Genomic DNA, 19,711 nt, shown 5'->3' with positions numbered 1-19,711 from the left:
GGTACGTAAAGAACAAGCCATTCGTAGTTTCTAGGTGTGAGAAAAGAAAAAGACAGTCATTTTATATGTTTTTACTGAACATAATTCTTATTCATGTTACCTTTTTTTTTATAATGAAGTATTTTTAAATACAGAGACTGATATAACAGAGACCCTCTGAGCTCTATCCAATCCTGTTTTAAAGGATTAAAATATTACAGAAGCAGCTGAGGCTCCCTGTATACCCCTTCTCTGTCTACTCTACCCTCCAGAGGCAATCTCTATCCTGAATTTGGTGTTTATATTTTCTTCTTTATTTTTGTGCTATATATATGTGTGTGTATGTAAGTATATATATTCATGAAAGATATAGCGTTATTTTGCATATTACCAAACTTACGTAAGTGCTTAACCTGTTCTTTGAATCAGTGATTTAGTGAAGACAGTTCTGCTCAAATTAAGTTCACCTTTGCCCTGGAAATGAAGTGAATAGGTTTGACTTACCTCCAACCTCAGTGATTGCATTGATAAGACTGTTGCTTGTCAAACAGAGAAACAGCTGAGCAGATGAGGAAAACTATTTGGAGTCACAGAGTTAATTATTGATGGAGATAAAAATAATTTCAGGAAATGTTTGCTTTATGGCGAAAACTCAGGTCTGCATAATCAGTCCATGGGATGAATCACATCTTTTCCCCTCGCTAGAGTTTTTCTTTGGATTCCTAAACTAATGAAAGTTTGAAGGCTATTCTGGGAAATTAGATTGTATACCAGAGTTTCCAAAAAAGGAATCTTTAATCTCACCTTTGTTTCATTCTTTAAGCTATATGGGATGTTTTTCAAACTAAAGTCAATTTACTTTCTCCCTAGTTGATGAACATCTCTATTGTGCTCAAGTAATACAATTAGTGTCCCAGTAACGGCTTGAAAAGGAGAATACTGACTTAAAAATCATTACCTCTTTAAAAAAATGTTCTCAGTTGAAACCTACCAGTTATTTAACTAAGACTTTGGGTCTATCTTAATTTCAAAATCCTGTGTTCTAAATGTAAAGAAAACTCATCTTTTGGGGGAGGTATTTTGGCTAAAAGCCTGTGGAACAAGAAAGAAACATGTGTCTGCATCATAAACATGATTCAGTGATGCCTGATGGCTTTGTTAGACTTATTAAATGCAAAATATAATTGAGGGGCCTTATTTTGTTCTACAAACCAAGAGTCCAGCCAACCCACCAACCAAACAAACAAATAGAAGTCTGACACCTGTGGCTTTGTAAAAAAAAATTTAGGTTTTGGCTTAATTTGTAAAATGTGTTTGTGTACTAATGGACATCACACTACCTCCTTAGAGAATTGGCAGTGTATCAGGTGTCTGCCGAGTATTTTCTGAAACTTATTGTGTTGTTGTCTGTTTCTAGTCTTGACTTTAAGGCCATAGGGACACAAGATGTGAACAAAGGAGACCTGGTGTGAAAACTGGGGAGACCTCTTTTCTTTCACCAAGTTACCTGGGAATGTAGAGAAGTTACACATTTCTTTGAACCTGATGTTTTCATCGGTAGAACAAGGGTGTGGATGGACTCCCAGGGATCACTGAAGAACAAGGCTGTTCGGTAGAACAAGACTGTTAAGAAAAATTTGTGTTTGAACACGTAAAAAATGGGAGATGGATAACTCTGATTTATATATACAGAAATATACTGATGTTACAATAAAACACCCATAAGACCAATTCCTTGCCCTCGGTGAGCTATCGTCCCACTAGGATATGCAGCATTCACTCATGACACCAGCTCTGACTAGGACTGTAGCCAAGTCATTTCACCTTGAGTGTGTGCTTTACATTTGTGGAGAAAGGAAGAGAAGACAACAGAGAAAGTCTTACTTGTCCTCCTGCCTTAGTATCGAAAAGGAGCTTGAAAGTGGAGGCTGCAGCTGTCAGAGTAACTCCACTGATTTTGCCTAATGTGATAGGAGAAAGAGCTATAGAGTAATGTTCTTGGCAAAAAAAAAGAAAAAGAACCTTCTATTTCAACTTTTGTGTTAAAATAAAGAGGTGATATTTAGTAGAAAGGAATGTGGTCTCTGGAATCAGATTGCCTGGATTTGAATCCCCAAATTCATTACTTGCTAACTGTTTTTTGTTTTTTTTTTGCGGTACGCCGGCCTCTCACTGTTGTGGCCTCTCCCATTGCGGAGCACAGGCTCCGGACGCACAGGCTTAGCGGCCATGGCTCACGAGCCCAGCCGCTCCGCGACATGTGGGATCCACCTGGACCGGGGCACGAACCCGTGTCCCCTGCATCGGCCAGTGAGCCATGGCCGCTGAGCCTGCGCGTCCAGAGCCTGTGCTCTGCAGCGGGAGAGGCCCGCATACCGCAAAAACAAACAAACAAACTAGAAAACAACTCCAGAAAGTTTCAAAAAGCAAAATTTGAATTTGCCACGTACTAGCAACTATTTACATAGCATTTACATTGTATGAGGTATTCTAGAAATGATTTAAAGTATACAGGAGAATGTGTATAGGTTGTATGCAAATACTACACCATTTTATATAAGGGGTTTTAACATCCTTGGATTTTGTTATTTGATATTGATATTTGGAATCAATGCCCCATGGATACTGAGGGATGACTGTATCAATATACAAAGTTTATACCAATTTATTTCAAAATATATTCTCATTTATCAAACTCCATAATTTCACTTTGTTTGTAATAATTTGCAAGATATAGTGGCATGTTTATATTAAGTATTAAATTTTATGAAAAACAGATATGAGCCCTACTTCACTCTTCTTTAGGTATTTGATAAGCAATGATTTTTTTTTTCTTACCTTAGATTATGGAACAGCTAAAATGGAAATGTCTCAAAATTAATAAATTCAATCAGAATCAAAGGAACTATATGCTATTTTTTTTGCATCCTAACAAGGTATTTTAGTTTTTCACTCAATACAGTATTTTTTTTTTATTATTTAGACCATTCCAGAGTTGACTTTCTTTGATTCCAAATTCCTACTGTTTTGGCTCATGTAAAACATTGTTAGCAGCATTTGGCATGTCTTTTCCCTTTCCTATACATATTTTGCACAGTTTATGGAAATAGTTGATAAAATTATTTGATTAAGGACAATTTTGCTTAAAATAAAGCTAAGAGTAGAGAAGTCAAGGGGAGTACTCATACCATTAATAAAAATTCAGATGTCAGTTTAGGAGCTATTTCTCGTCAGACACTCTGTTTGCTGTCAGAAACACAAAGATAAGTAAGATTCAGTCGCGCCCACTTGGAACTCACAGGCAGGTCAGAGGTTTGTGGCTGTAATCAAAGACGAGGTAAGGAGGTAAGAAACACACCGTCAGAGAATTACAATGCTTTCAGTGTTGCAACATTGAGAAAAGGTGGCTTTTTGGTGTAACTAGCATTTGACACAAATCCCAAAGGAGGCATAGTATTGCAGTACATGGACAGGATGAGTGGATAAGATGGAGAAGGGCGCCCGGATAATAACTGGTGACTTTAGTGGACAAGCTCAGTATTGTGTAAGTGCCCTGGTATTGAAAAGAATCCCCAATGCAGTCCTTCCCTGTTTCCAGTTTTGCAAGCAGCCAGTTTCTATTCATCAGGACAGAGAGCGTTCTCATCATGTGGTGTCCACGAATGGCCCCTCGGTCAGAAACACCATTTCAGCTGAATACACTGTCTTCAGTTTTCAGGTGTATAAAATCAGGAAGAGGCAGCAGAGCCTAACGCTTAAGAGCTGGGATGTTGAAGCCACGCTACCTGGTTCGTAGTCCCCGTGCTCTCCCTCTCTAGCTGTGTGACCTTCGGGCAAGTCATTAAACCGCACTGTGCTTGTTTCCTCGTCTGAAAAAAACTAGGGATCATGTTAATAGGACCTACCTTGTTGTGTGGAATAGTTTCACTAAATGACTTTCTACTTGTAGGGTGCTTAGAACAGCTGCTAGCACAGAGCAAGCACTCCAGAAATGTTGTAAAGAAAATGGCCCATGTGCTACCTTCCTCTCTCTAGGATGGTGTGCTGAGTTGAGCTCAGGGGGCTGCTCTGGCTGTCTCTCTCTGCTTCTGTCTCCTCTATAGATTAGGACCTGCCACGTGGGTGACACCTGGCAGTAAGACACAAGACCTCAACGCTCTGATTCCCTGCTTTTATGGCACATTTTATTAGTCTTGATTTTCACAAAGAGCCCTTTCAGCCTTGTTGCATAAAGACAATAAACCAGATTCAGTGGGTGGTAGTTTTTACTAGCTTTCCATTCTAATTTTCAGGCCCGATGGATACAAAAGATTTCCATGTCCAAATATATGTAGTGGGACACATCTAGGCAGAGAAATGCACGCAAATTCTGTGGAATTTGAGAGGGGGCTTTCGAGTCAGTGCTGCTCTAGGTTTGTGTCCTGGTTTTGCCACTTAGCAGCAGTGTGGACTTGGGCAAGCTAATCCCTAAGGCCTCTCTTCCCAATAGAGGTTCCTAGCAGAGTTGCTTCCTCGTCTGGAGTCTTTCTGGGACTCTTCTGGGGATTCTGAGTATTCTCCACCCACAGCTTGGGACCCACAGCTCCTGGTTCTGCAGCCAGGCTCCAGAATGGGGTGGCTGTCCTCACTCCTGTTTTCTGTGTACTTTTGAGTTTATGCTTTCCTTAACAAAATTCCTCTTCTGCCTGTTTAGCGCTACATTCATAAAGCCACACAGGTAAATTCATGCATTCACATTGCCATCTTTAACCAGGCATCATCTTAAAGTTTTTAAAGAAACATTCTTTAACTATATTTCTCTTAGCATGACAAAGGTGTCTTTTTTTAACTTAATTTAATTTATTTTTTTATACAGCAGGTTCTTACTAGTTATCCATTTTATACACATCAGTGTATACATGTCAATCCCAATCTCCCAATTCATCACACACACACCCCCAAGGCTTTCCCCGCTTGGTGTCCATACGTTTGTTCTCTACATCTGTGTCTCTATTTCTTTTTGTTTGTTTGTTTGTTTGCGGTACGCAGACCTCTCACTGTTGTGGCCTCTCCCGTTGCGGAGCACAGGCTCCGGACACACAGGCTCAGCGGCCATGGCTCACGGGCCCAGCCGCTCCACGGCATGTGGGATCTTCCCGGACCGGGGCACGAACCCATGTCCCCTGCGTCAGCAGGCGGACTCTCAACCACTGTGCCACCAGGGAAGCCCCTGTATCTCTATTTCTGCCCTGCAAACCGGTTCATCTGTACCATTTTTCTAGGTTCCACATATATGGATTAATATATGATATTTGTTTTTCTCTTTCTGACTTACTTCACTCTGTATGACAGTCTCTAGATTCATCCACGTCTCTACAGATGACCCAATTTCGTTCCTTTTTATGGCTGAGTAATATTCCATTGCATATCTGTACCACATCTTCTTTAATGACAACGGTGTCTTTTAAAATTTCTCTGTAAGAATAAATTTAATGCTTCCCTTCTCCAATCCCTGCTTCCATTAATATAATCTGAGAGTTCATCCCTCAATTATTGTTGTTAAATATTTTGTATTAAACTGCCCCTTAAGAACAAGAGCATTTAATTGGGCAATGAAATTTAGGGCAATTAGTTATGTTGTTAACAATATATTATTATTAACAATTTTATTCTAAAATTATACTTTTTGAATTCTTAATTTTTATTTGTATCTCGGTGGGTTAGAATTGACCAAAGTAATTTTTTAGTAATAGTTAAGGAGTAATGTATTTTCAGAGCTTTTGAATATGTGAGAATATTTTTCATATTTCTTTACAAATGAAAGGCAGTTTGGTTAGCAGTAGCTTTCTTTGATGGAACCTTCTCTCTCTTCTGTAACTTTAGTGATGCAAAGGAGAATTTAAGACCACTGGACATTTGTTCCTTTGATGGTGACGTATTTCATTTGATTTGTATGTTGACTTGTTTTTGTTTTCATGCATGGATATTGAAGGATTTCTTTTTAACCCTAAGATTCAAAATTTGTCAGACATATGTACACTACCAAATGTAAAACAGATAGCTAGTGGGAAGTAGCCGTATAGCACAGGGAGACAAGCTCGGTGCTTTGTGACCACCTAGAGGGGTGGGATAGGGAGGGTGGGAGGGAGATGCAAGAGGGAGGGCATATGGGGATGTATGTATATGTATAGCTGATTCACTTTGTTATACAGCAGAAACTAACACAACACTGTAAAGCAATTATACTCCAATAAAGATGTTAAAAAATTAAAAAAACATTTGTCAGAATGTGGCTTTGAATTGATATTGTTTGGGATACAATTTGGTTCTTATTTCTTCTTTTCAGTCAGTTTTTTCTTTTTCAGTTGTGTGTTGGATTATTGCTTCTGTTTAAGTCTGTCACTCGTGTTTTCTCAGAAGCACCTATAATTAGACTTAGTTTTTCTGGTCCTCAGAGCTTGGGTCTTCTTTCATCTATTGGTTCTTTTCTCCAGCCCTATGGGGGTGTTTATCCTCTACATCAATGTTTTAATTTTAAGCAGGATGTGTCTACATTGTTCTCCCCATCCCCCTCATGTGGATAATATTCTGTCACTTCATTTTTTACAATCCTTGTATTGCTTCTTTGTTTTACTTATAATCTCTTTTTATCTTACCCAGTAGTCTTTTACTAATTTATGGCTTTCTAGTTCTGTTTTTAGGGGACGTATTTTTTTAGGAGACCTATTTTTTTAGGGGACATACCTTAACAGCACCAAATACTTCCATAAAAATTACATCCCTCCCTCTAGGGAGTTAGTTTTAGGAGATGATTCTTTCTTTTCATCTTTAGCATGCTCTTTTCTTTCTGTATTTATGCAGTACTTACTAGTAGACCTGCGTTGACATTTAGTTCTTTTTCGTTCCTGAATTTGGAAATATCCATCTAGACCTGCTCATAGAGAAGATGTATGGATTGACCTTGACCCCACTCTCTGTCCTCTTTTTTGCTGGTAAAGGGCCGCTTTTAGACCTCTGCCCTTGTAGCAGGTTGATGTTTGTAGGCCTTGGCCCACTTTCAATGGACCAGAAGAATCTCATGTAGAGCAGCTATCTCTGTTTCTTGTTCTCTGTCATTTATATGGATTATAAGAACTCCAGCCTCCAGAATGTAACACCACCATGGATCATCTTTCCCCTTAGTCATCTTTTCTGTAACTGAAACTCCCAGGATGCTAATAAGTACTTCCTTTTTTTCTCACTCATCTTTTTTTTTTTTTTTTTTGCGGTACGCGGGACTCTCACTGCTGTGGCCTCTCCCATTGCGGAGCACAGGCTCCGGATGCACAGGCTCAGCGGCCACAGCTCACAGGCCCAGCTGCTCTGCGGCATGTGGGATCTTCCCGGACCGGGGCACGAACCCATGCCCCCTGCATCGGCAGGTGGACTCTCAACCACTGTGCCACCAGGGAAGCCCTCTCACTCATCTTTTGAACAGTCACTAATTAATGGGGTGGGGGGATCCTCCTGCTGCCTCAAAAAGTATCATTCATGACAGAGAGCTGTCTAGGTTTCTGACTGGCAGATTTTTGCATTTCTGTACAAATGGCAGAAAGTGGAGACAGGAAGATATACTAAGATTTTCCTACTTCCTTTTTTAACACCCATAGCTTGTTTCTTGTTGCCTCTAATTACATTTTTAAAATCTAATTTTATTCTTTTTTTCTGCTGTAAAATTCTCTGATTCTTGCAGTAGGCTGAAGGTAATTTCTTCCTTTTTTGTGGTTGCATGCACCTTTATTTACCTTTCTTTTCATAGATATTTTAGTGGGAGGTTGAGAGAGGCTGTATCAGGGGCTGGTAGCTAGACACCATTTAAAACTGTAATTTACATGAAACTACACAAATAATAAAAGGACTTTCTGAATTCAAATGATGGAGGCATTCATGTTCCTGTAATACAACCTATGTCTTATGAAAGCGGGGTTATTTTATGAAAGAAAAATGTAGTTACATGAGTGATTGTAGGGATTTCAGTGACTTCCATAAAGTTTTTTGTTATCCATAAAAACTGCCTGATCTGAATGTCTTAGAGCTGAAACAGCTGTTATAAATCATTTAATCTAGGAGTTGCAAATTCAGTTGTCTTCAGGGGCCAGAAAAATGACTTGGAAATGCGTGAAGTAGGTTGGTTTAATACAATCAGGAGTGGGAGGGACTCGAGAGAAGTGGAGATTACTTGTTCCACCAAATCCTTAGGCCATCAATACATCAAAACAGTGTAAATATCAAAAACAGTATAATAGGGCTTCCCTGGTGGTGCAGTGGTTGACAGTCCGCCTGCCGATGCAGGGACATGGGTTCGTGCCCTGGTCAGGGAAGATTCCACGTGCCACGGAGCGGCTGGGCCCGTGAGCCATGGCCGCTGAGCCTGCACGTCTTAGCCTGTGCTCCGCAATAGGGGAGGCCACAACAGTGAGAGGCCCGCGTACTGCAAAAAATACCACAAAAAAACCCCAGTATAATATAAACCCACTCTCCCATTATAGAGATGGAACTGAGGTCAAGGGATATTAGTAGATTTGCTCGAAGTTAGGAGAATCTATGTATCTCGACCAGAACCAGCTATATAATTTGCAGGGCCCAATGCAAAATAAAATATGGGGCCCCTTGTTCAACAATTATTAAGAATTTCGAGATAGTGACAGCAAAACATTAAACCAAGCATGGGACCCTGTGTAACTGCACAAGTTACACACCCTTGGAGCCATCCCTGGTCTTAACTTCTGATTTAGAATTTGTACATCCCAACAGAAGGAAGCACACAGATAGTTTCACCCATAACCACCAAAAATTGATAATGGAGATGGGGTTAAAATTAAGTCCTTGACATATATACACTACCCAAACATAAGGTAGATAGCTAGTGGGAAGCAGCCGCATAGCACAGGGAGATCAGCTCGGTGCTTTGTGACCGCCTGGAGGGATGGGATGGGGGGGTGGGAGGGAGGGAGACGAAAGAAGGAAGAGATATGGGAACATATGTATATGTTTAAGTGATTCACTTTGTTATAAAGCAGAAACTAACACACCATTGTAAAGCAATTATACCCCAATAAAGATGTAAAAAAATATATATCAATAATAAAAAAAAAAGGATAATACCAAAAAAAAAATTAAGTCCTTGACTTTGATACTGCAATATATGAACTGCCCTTTCTTACAAGAGGGCTTTTGTAAGAGGTTTTAGAATCGTTGCTTTTTGTTCCTTCTTGAATTCAGGCTTTATGGATGATTAGTTGATGATTTTCAACCCTGCAGTTCAAAGCTCTTCTCTCAGTGTTAGTTCTGACATGAATTCCAGCATGCTTGAATACGAGACTTTATATAAAGACTTTATATAACATATACATAGTGTGTGTATATATACGGTTACTACGAAAAACCTCTTACCCTGGTACTCAATTCCCGATTTTACTTCTTATATTTTCTGAGTGTGAATAGCTGTGCCTTTAAAAACTGATTCATTTCACTAAATAGCATTCCTGAGGTCATGCTGTTCATGGTACCTTGGGTTACAAGTTGTAAATGAACACAAAGGAGAACGAGACTAGTCAACTTTAATTTGTCAGGAGGCAAATTGCTTTTTGTGTTTGCAAAGTCTCGTATTTTAAAAGACTTAAACATTCATTTCTCATTGAAAGAGAACTTAAAATTTTTTCCTCATTAAAAAAGTGAATGTCGGGCTTCCCTGGTGGCGCGGTGGTTGAGAGTCCGCCTGCCGACGCAGGGGACACGGGTTCGTGCCCCGGTCCGGGAAGATCCCACATGCTGCGGAGCGGTTGTGCCCGTGAGCCATGGCCGCTGGGCCTGCGCGGCCGGAGCCTGTTGCTCCGCAACGGGAGAGGCCACAACAGTGAGAGGCCCGCGTACCGCAAAAAAAAAAAAAAAAAAAAAAGTGAATGTCTAACAGGTAGACATAGAGTTTGGGATGGTATACGGTTGTGGTTAACAGTTGCACATCAGATGAATGATTTGGATTTCAAATGGGTTCCCTTAGCAATATCCAGAAAGATGCCAATAAAAATTTGTTAAAAGATGAAGGAAGGGCTTCCCTGGTGGCGCAGTGGTTGGGAGTCTGCCTGCCGGTGCAGGGGACGCGGGTTCGTGCCCCGGTCCGGGGGGATCCCACATGCCGTGGAGTGGCTGGGCCCCTGAGCCATGGCCATTGAGCCTGCGCGTCCGGAGCCTGTGCTCCGCGACGGGAGAGGCCACAGCAGTGAGAGGCCCGCGTACCACCAAAAAAAAAAAAAAAAAAAAAAAGATGAAGGAAAAATATGTTACCTGATTTAAAAATATTATACCTTTTATTTTTAAAACAAATATGAACAGAAGTTAAGTCATTTGCTTAATATCTGAAACAGGCAAAGAATTCAAAGCTATCTTATATACCTTCATGTTTGTAAAATCTGTTCGTTCATGAGCGATGAACAAGAGGAAATTCACATGTTGGTAGAAGAGAAGATGGGTAAATACAATAACTGAGTGAAAGAAAATTTTTTATGACTATAATTATTAATATTTTAAATATTTGCAGTATGCCATGCACATAAGTGTATGTGTTTAGCCAGAAATGAAATCGCTCATTAAGTTTAATCCCTGGTTGGGGCAGAGGTGTGTGTAGGGGGGGGTTCATTTAACGGACTTTTTTCACTCACGTGTTTCAGAATGTGCTGTGAAATATTTAAATTGAATATCATAGAATTTTTTTTAAACTTTCCACAGGTGGAAATTTTCATTTGGCCTTTATGTATTTACCTATGGAGTCCGGTTCCTGAAAAAGGTAGGCTCTGTCAAGTTACTTTATGTAATTCTTATGTAACTGTAAGCCTCTATCTCATTTTTTATGTTGTGGCAGTAGTAGAATTGTAAACAATCATAACACACTTGCTAAGAATTATTTGTACATTTTTCTTTGATTTATAAAAATATTGGCCGTTCATTCTTTGTAGTAAACAACTTTTAGGCATCTGTCGAAAATAACTTTTGAAAATAATTTGTTTTTCCGGTGATAGATGTTACTAAGTCTATTGACCACGCTAGTTGGTTATTTGCTACCTATGGGCATTAGAACCTTATGAAATCCATCTCAGGCTTGGAAAGAATTTAGAGTTTCCACATCACACATCACACAACTTGAAAAAATCACCTTTGGCATTTTGTGTTATCACTGTAGCCTTTATCAGTAGAAATTAGAGTTTAGTGTCTTGCAAAGCTACCAACAGGGTAACACCAACTGCCAGTGGAAAATTCAGTTCCTTTTATAGACTGTGTTCCCTGGCTGCTGTGTTGCTTTTCTGCATGAACAAAGGCACCTTTACCTATGAAAGCAATTCTTTGAGGGCGTCATAGTCTTTTTCTTCTTGATTTCAGTGCTTAATGGCACTAGTAACAAGTTAGGCTGCTTAACTTCAAGTCTCACGAAGACGTTCTCACAGTCGTGCCGTAGTGAGTTGGGAGAAAATGGGAAATTATTTTTTTAAATGTTTTACGGTATTACCCTTTAAAGTGATATCAGTGTTATCTTTATTTAGCAAATAATTTTTTCAAACTGGGGCATTGGGCCAAGTGGCACACCTTACTAGTAAATTCTCATGTAAATGTTGATATGAAAATTGCAAATACGTTTTCATTTTTCAAGTCTGAGTTGTAAGATATTGTCCGCCCGTGACAAATTCTATTATAAATAATAGTTGTTTCCCAATATCATATTTTCCTAGAGGAAATAATTCTTTTTACTTGTTGTCTTTTCCTTTAGTAACTGCACTTATTTTTCACTTAATAAGACTACATGGCCCAGAGGTCACTTGAGTAGATTTAAAAGAATGAACTTCACTCTGTAAGATTTCTAAGTATGAAGACATTCTCAACTGGGGTAAATAAATGTGGTGGAAAGTGCTTATTTTGGAACCCTACTGTTCTAGTTTTCAGATTTATGTATCTAGGGGAAAAAATAGAAAGAATGGCTGTAGAGCTTTTATGCTTCCAGCTTGACTACCTTGGAAGAGGAAATAGCTTTGGATGGAATTTCAGCTGACATGGGAGAGCTGGGCTTCATGGGAATGTCGAGTTGCTAACTGAGGTCACGGTTTGGAATTCACGTCGGGTTCTGTTGGTGAAGGGCTTTGATGGTGAGCAAGGAGAGATGGTGAAAGCCAGGAGCACTTCTTTGCCCTTTTGCCTAGATCTGCAGGATGTGGTCTCTTTTAAAAGCTTTCATTCAGCAAGCCTGGCCATCTGTCATCAGAATAGGAAACGCTTTGACACTTAGCTCTGCTTCATTCCGTCGCTACACAGACTGAATGGAATGAGAGTAGTTTTCATCCCCTAGTCCTCCATGGCTCTGTAGAAGGCAGTAAAAGGGCTTGTCAATAGAATGTTTGCCTGGAAATCGTTGTTCCTTAAACTGTAACAGTTTCCTTTCAGCTGCCTCTAGATATAACTAATGCTTAAAAATGAAAGGAGAAATAGATGTTGTTCTTCTTGTTGGATTAATTTGTGTTTGGGGTTTCTTCCTTTGATACTGTCTAAGAAGCACTCAGTTTTGGATGAGCTGTATGGTTTAGTGTTTAGTCATACTGCGAGATAGAAAAGTGTACATAGACTCCATATGAGCTAACTGTGAAGGACTTCATAAGCTAGCTTGTCCAGCTCTTTCATTTCACAGCTGAGGAGGCAGAAGTCCAGAGAGGGTAGATGGCATTCCACAGGTCATACAGTGAGTTTATGAAAGGGCTGAATCTCAAGTGAAATGCACACTGCTGTCTCTTATTCTAGTACTTTCCCCACTTTACCAGCCCACCTTAACCTCATGACTTCCTTTAGTTAAGTTAGCAAACTTAACCTAATGTAGTCGTTGTTTCTGTTTTGAACTTTAAATACTTACCTTAACGGATATTTAAAATATATTTCTGTTAACTTGTTGGAATGGACAATATATTTGCCCGTCTAACCAAAAGGAAAAGAAATTATTATGAAGGCAGCACCAGAAATAGTCAAAACAAGGTAATTCCAATTTTCACAATACCCTGAATGTTTTAAAATAAAAGAGCAGGGTAGTGGACCAATTTTAAAATATCAAAGGCCACAGCTGCTTCTTATTCCCAGCATCCAAAATGTGGATCATTACATGTGCTGTTAGAAAAATACCTAGGCAACTTGCACTGTCCAATTTTCTTCTGCTTTTAGGTCAAATGAATCTGATGCGTCTCATCTTCTAGGGTGTATTAAGTAACCTTAAGTACCCTTTCTACCCTGAAATTCTGTGCTCCCGTTAAAGAGATATTTACCAAATGCAAAGTACTACGCACCCATGATAGAGAATCTTAAAAAATAAAAAAACAAATCAATTAATAAAAATTTTTGAAAACCATAGAACTTTAGATGGAAAAGTTACCATGCCTCTCATCGAAATACCTCATTTTATAGATGAGGCTATGAGGTATCAATCTCTAGTATAAGAATAGCTTGAGTTTACTTTGCCATATTCAAATACATTCAGGCTGAATACTTAAATTTTATTAAACGCTGTTAACCTTTCCAGTTTGAATTGGCTTAATCCCGTGGGGAGAACGCATATATTTTCCTGGGTTTACCAAGTCATCGTAGATTTTCAGTGTATATATATGACCGATTTAAGTGCCCTCAGTTTAAAAATATTCTTTGTATTGAGAAATAAGGCAGTTGAGAGTTTTTAAATACATATAAACTAGGTTTATGTCAGTACACACTTGTGCTGTCTTAGTCTGAGCCCTCTAAGAAACAGACACCAAGAAGAGATTAAATGTGTAAGGAATTGATTAGGGGAAGTGTCTATAAGAGAAAATGGGGAGGGAGTTGGCCAGGAGGCTGGAAGAGCCTTCAGACCACAATGTATTTCTGACTATGTGTGCGGGAGAGAGGGAAAGAAGGAAAGTGTGGGTGAGCCTCTAAGACTGCTTGCTGTGCCTTTCTAAGAAAAATTCAGTCAGGCCACTGGGCAGTCCTGGAGCCACAGCTGATCATCAAAGGAGACCTGTGTCTCCAAGAAATGGGCTTGCTGTAGTATTCCTGTTTTGCTCAGTCATAGGCTGCCAGCAGCCTGTGGGCAGCAGGGGCTTCACGCAAATACTGCTGTGGATTTTACCGCACAGCAGCGGGGCCCTGGGTCAGCCACACTCCCACCAGTACAAGATCTAACAGGTGCATTCTCATGGGTGCCATGTGTGCTTAATTTTTAAAATATTCCAGCTTTTCTTCAGAAAGGATACATCATGGAATAAGACCTTATGCCACATAGAAATGGTTTTCATATGCAAGGTATCTAGAAGCATAGAGAAATATTTATCTATTGTCCTTTTTTTAATTTTTATTTTATTATTTTTTAATACGGCAGGTTCTTATTAGTTGTCTATTTTATACATATTAGTGTATACATGTCAATCCCAATCTCCCAATTCATCCCACCACTACCACCCCCACCGCTTTCCCCCCTTGGTGTCCATACATTTGTTCTCTACATCTTTGTCTCTATTTCCGCCTTGCCTTTTTATCATTTTGTTTACTGTGCGTTGATTTCCCCTCCATTATGTCATAATTCCTGTAGTTGATGTGTGAATGTATCTTTGGAGCAAGACACAGTCTGACTTCACACATGAGTTGTCTCAGGGTCCCGGGCACTTACCTCCCTCTTGTACTGATCCAGTTTGGGTGATAAGTTATGTGCTCACCCGATGAATAGTTCTGTAATAAAGGATGAAATAATTGGCCCCATATTTTCAGGCACCCTGTAAAGGAAGCATGTTTATGTGTCATGTATATGAAATCAATAAAACATTTTCTGTAGTTTCATGATGACAGATAAGAGGATGAGCCTCATTTATGGTGAGGGGCTAACAGGTGTACATATATGTCATCTTTGCTTTCTCAGCTCCGAGCCCCCTTTACAGATAGTAGTTAACTCTGATGATGGAAGTAGACCCTAGAAGGCATTGATCTTACAGACATGTCACTGAACTATTAAGTAAAGTCACTGTTGGGTTAGTAGGAAATATTTAAATAGTTGAAAGACATAAGCCTGTCTCAATAGTCTGCTCCTGTAATTGCTGACACAAGTGACCCTTAGCCCCATGAATATGATTAACAGAGACAAGTACTTTCATGGAAGAAGACCCAGAATTACTTCAGGTGCTCTGAAGTCCCAGAGCACAAGGTACTCATACAGAGTAACACATTTTTCTAGGTCTTGAAAGGGACCATATGTCAAGCCTTTAAAAATAGAGTAAGTTATCTCTCATTTACTGTTACCTTTTTTTCTCGTTTGTAGATGGAAGTTTATATTGAGTGGAGTTCTTTGAATACTTTTCTTTGGGTTCCTTTACTTATTTTTTAAACCTATAGTGTCACAGGAAGATCATTAGATATATGTGCAATTGGGACTTAGGTAAATATTTTTTTCCATGTAATCTACATGTTAGGCTAATATATTTCCAACTTTTTGACCATATGGTGCATTTTATATCACAGTTTTGTACACATGCATGTGTATGATTAAAATAAAGCTTACTCAAAATATATCTATACCTAACCTCTGTATCAGTCGGGGTCCACGTTAGGAGACAAAAACTACAGGAGTGATTCTTGGGGTGACTGTAATGTGAAGAATCATTCACCAAGAGGGAGCCACCAAGACTATGTTACTCAGAGCAATCGATCTGCTGTTTGCTACCTGTCTGCCATGAGATAAGGAGCTTGACTTGAATGTAAATCAACTCACTGCTTCTTTTTTGGAGAGTCTACCTCTGAAGGAAAGTCAGCTGAAATGAACAGCGCTCTTCACGATATAGTTAATTGACATTCTAATGAAACAGTAACAAACGCTTCAAGGACTGGCACTCATCTGCCCACAGCATTTTGATCAGCGCTGCACTGAGATATCATGGACGTGGTAATGGCAGGAAGAGGCTACGGCTCTGAGGACGGGGGCTTATAGGAAGAGGCTGGAGCTATTGGAACCTAGATGCTCCAAGGAGGAGCCGTGGAGCTGGACAAGAAAGCGCTGACCAGCTGGTATGTCTCAGAAACCACAATGAGGCTGGTTCTGAGAATGAGGAAAAAGGGCAAGCAGCTGCTACCACTGGGATGAACTGTCCCTGCTGGGGTGCAGATGCATTGCTGGAGGACCCAGTTGGGGTGGGGCTGAGGGAGTGGTGGTAAGAATGGGAAGCAAAACAGAGAGGAGCACAGTCGAGCTTCCTCTTGCAGTCTTCCCCCTCCCTCTAGTGCCTTCCTGGAGTCAGAACTCAGCAAGGGACTAGCTCCTTGGAGCCAGCTCAGGTGTCTCCACAAGATCTTTTTTTTTAACATCTTTATTGGAGTATAATTGCTTTACAATGGTGTGTTAGTTTCTTCTGTACAACAAAGTGAATGAGCTATACATATACATATATCCCCATATCTCTTCCCTCTTGTGTCTCCCTCCCTCCCACCCTCCCTATCCCACCCCTCTAGGTGGTCACAAAGCACCGAGCTGATCTCCCTGTGCTATGGAGCTGCTTCCCGCTAGCTATCTATCTTACATTTGGTAGTGTATATATGTCCATGCCACTCTCTCACTTCGTCCCAGCTTCCCCTTCCCCCCACCCTGTGTCCTCAAGTCCATTCGCTACCTTGCATCTTTATACCTGTCCTGCCCTTAGGTTCTTCAGAACCTTTTTTTTTTTTTTTAGATTCCATATATATGTGTTAACATATGGTATTTGTTTTTCTCTTTCTGACTTACTTCACTCTGTATGACAGACTCTAGGTCCATCCACCTCACTACAAAGAACTCAATTTCATTCCTTTTTATGGCTGAGTAATATTCCATTGTATATATGTGCCACATCTTCTTTATCCATTCATCTGTCAGTGGACACTTAGGTTGCTTCTATGTCCTGGCTATTGTAAATATAGCTGCAATGAACATTGTGGTACATGACTCTTTTTGAATTATGGTTTTCTCGGGGTATAGGCCCAGTAGTGGGATTGCTGGGTCATATGGTAGTTCTGTTTTTAGTTTTTCAAGGAAGCTCCATACTGTTCTCCATAGTGGCTGTATCAATTTACATTCCCACCAACAGTGCAAGAGGGTTCCCTTTTCTCCACACCCTCTACAGCATTTATTGTTTGTAGATTTTTTGACGATGACCATTCTGACTGGTGTGAGGTGAGATATCTCATTACAGTTTTGATTTGCATTTCTCTAATGATTAGTGATGTTGAGCTTCCTTTCATGTGCTTGTTGGCAATCTGTATATCTTCTTTGGAGAAATGTCTGTTTAGGTCTTCTGCCCATTTTTGGATTGGGTTGTTTGTTTTTTTGATATTGAGCTGCTTGTAAATTTTGGAGATGAATCCTTTGTCAGTTGCTTCATTTGCAAATATTTTCTCCCATTCTGAGGGTTGTCTTTTCGTCTTTTTTTTTTTTTTTTTTTTTCGGTACACGGGACTCTCACTGTTGTGGCCTCTCCCGCTGCGGAGCACAGGCTCCAGACGCGCAGGCTCAGCGGCCATGGCTCACGGGCCCAGCCGCTCCGCGGCATGTGGGATCTTCCCGGACCGGGGCACGAACCTGTGTCCCCTGCATCGGCAGGCGGACTCTCAACCACTGCGCCACCAGGGAAGCCCTCGTCTTGTTTTATGTTTTCCTTTGCTATGCAAAAGCTTTTAAGTTTCATTAGTTCCCATTTGTTTATTTTTGTTTTTATTTCCATTTATCTAGGAGGTGGGTCAGAAAGGATCTTGCTGTGATTTATGTCATATAGAGTGTTCTGCCTATGTTTTCCTCTGAGAGTTTTATAGTGTCTGGCCTTAAATTTAGGTCTTTAATCCATTTTGAGTTTATTTTTGTGTATGGTGTTAGGGAGTGTTCTAATTTCATTCTTTTACATGAAGCTGTCCAGTTTTCCCAGCACCACATATTGAAGAGACTGTCTTTTCTCCATTGTATATTCTTGCCTCCTTTTTCAAAAATATGGTGACCATATGTGTGTGGGTTTATCTCTGGGCTATCTATCCTGTTCCATTGGTCTATATTTCTGTTTTTGTGCCAGTACCATACTGTCTTGATTACTGTAGCTTTGTAGTGTAGTCTGAAGTCTGTGAGCCTGATTCCTCCAGCTCCGTTTTTCGTTCTCAAGATTGCTTTGGCTATTCGGGGTCTTTTGTGTTTCCATACAAATTGTGAACTTTTTTGTTCTAGTTCTGTGAAAAATGCCATTGGTAGTTTGATGGGGATTGCACTGAATCTGTAGATTGCTTTGGGTAGTATAGTCATTTTCACAATGTTGATTCTTCCAATCCAAAAACATGGTATATCTCTCCATCTGTTTGTATCATCTTTAATTTCTTTCATCAGTGTCTTATAGTTTTCTGCATACAGGCCTTTTGTCTCCCTAGGTAGGTATATTCCTAGGTATTTTATTCTTTTTGTTGCAATGGTAAATGGGAGTGTTTCCTTAATTTCTCATCATTAGTGTATAGGAATGCAAGAGATTTCTGTGCATTAATTTTGTATCCTGCTGCTTTACCAAATTCATTGAATAGCTCTAGTAGGTTTTTGGTAGCATCGTTAGGATTCTCTATGTATAGTATCATGTCATCTGCAAACGGTGACAGCTTTACTTCTTCTTTTCTGATTTGGATTCCTTTTATTTTTCTTCTCTGATTGCTGTGGCTAAAACTTCCAAAACTATGTTGAATAACAGTGGTGAGAGTGGACAACCTTTTCTTATTCCTGATATTAGAGGAAATGGTTTCAGTTTTTCACCATTGAGGCCAATGGTGGCTGTGGGTTTGTCATATATGGCATTTATTATGTTGAGGTAAGTTTCCCCTATGCCTACTTTCTGGAGGGTTTTTATCATAAATGGGTGTTGAATTTTGTCAAAAGCTTTTTCTGCTTCTATTGAGATGTATCCACAATATCTTAATAACTAGCCCAAACTTCCCATTATGCTGCATTCTGTGATGTACTCTGACAACTTAACTGTAATTTATTGTATTACATTTTAAAACTATGCAAATCGCCACTCATTATGTTGACTTCATAGCTAACTAGGGGTGAGAACACTTTTGATGAATTGACTTGCCTGAGGCAAAAATCGCAGCCAGTCTTGTGGTCTTTAAAATTTCTAGGTTGGTTAAAAAAAAAAAAAAGTATTAGCAAACAAGTTTCAAAAATCTAGCAGTTCAAGGAATATTTTAAATTTTTATTAGTAAATTTACCTAACTAAGAAATACAAGTCATATCACTATGAGAGAACATTAAGTTAGAGGTCAGGATTGAAGTTTCAGTCTCTGTTCTGCCTGTTGTGCTTAATAGGACCTTTGCTCCCTGAAACCTCATTTTTTTCATGTGTGAAATGGGAAGATGAGGCTTGCCCTGGCTTCCTCGGCTTGTGTGTAGGAGTGCTGTGAAGCTATACTGTACTTGGAAAATGTAAGGCATAACGCTAATTAGTACTGATTTAGAGGGGGCTCTGTTGAGAACAGTGAATGCCTATGTCTCCTGCAGTGCTTTGACATGAAGCTTTTAAATATTGTGCTGCTGGTGCCACCTAGTCCAGTGAGATCCTTTGTCATGACCATGCTTTGCTGCTTGCAAATAAGTAAATGCACTTCCTGGAATGGAAATTATCTGGCGTGACCCGAGGAAATTGTCCTTCAGGGCTTCTCCTTACTGTATCTGCCTTTT

General features: G+C 39.8%; 1 protein-coding gene across 3 annotated transcripts in view; it reads left to right on the top strand.

Annotated features, from left to right (window-relative positions):
• The window catches only part of CERS6 (ceramide synthase 6), a 328,740-nt gene that overhangs the window by 172,177 nt on the left and 136,852 nt on the right, over nucleotides 1–19,711 (top strand). For all 3 annotated transcript variants that reach the window (XM_032636504.1, XM_032636505.1, XM_032636506.1), the window contains exon 4: nucleotides 10,723–10,780. In XM_032636504.1, the coding sequence (XP_032492395.1) occupies nucleotides 10,723–10,780 (58 nt within the window). The remainder of the gene's footprint in view (nucleotides 1–10,722; nucleotides 10,781–19,711) is intronic.

This window comes from Phocoena sinus, chromosome 7 (genome assembly GCF_008692025.1).
Source record: "Phocoena sinus isolate mPhoSin1 chromosome 7, mPhoSin1.pri, whole genome shotgun sequence".
Classification (NCBI taxonomy): Eukaryota; Metazoa; Chordata; class Mammalia; order Artiodactyla; family Phocoenidae; genus Phocoena; species Phocoena sinus.
This window is presented reverse-complemented; position numbering and strand designations above follow the sequence as displayed.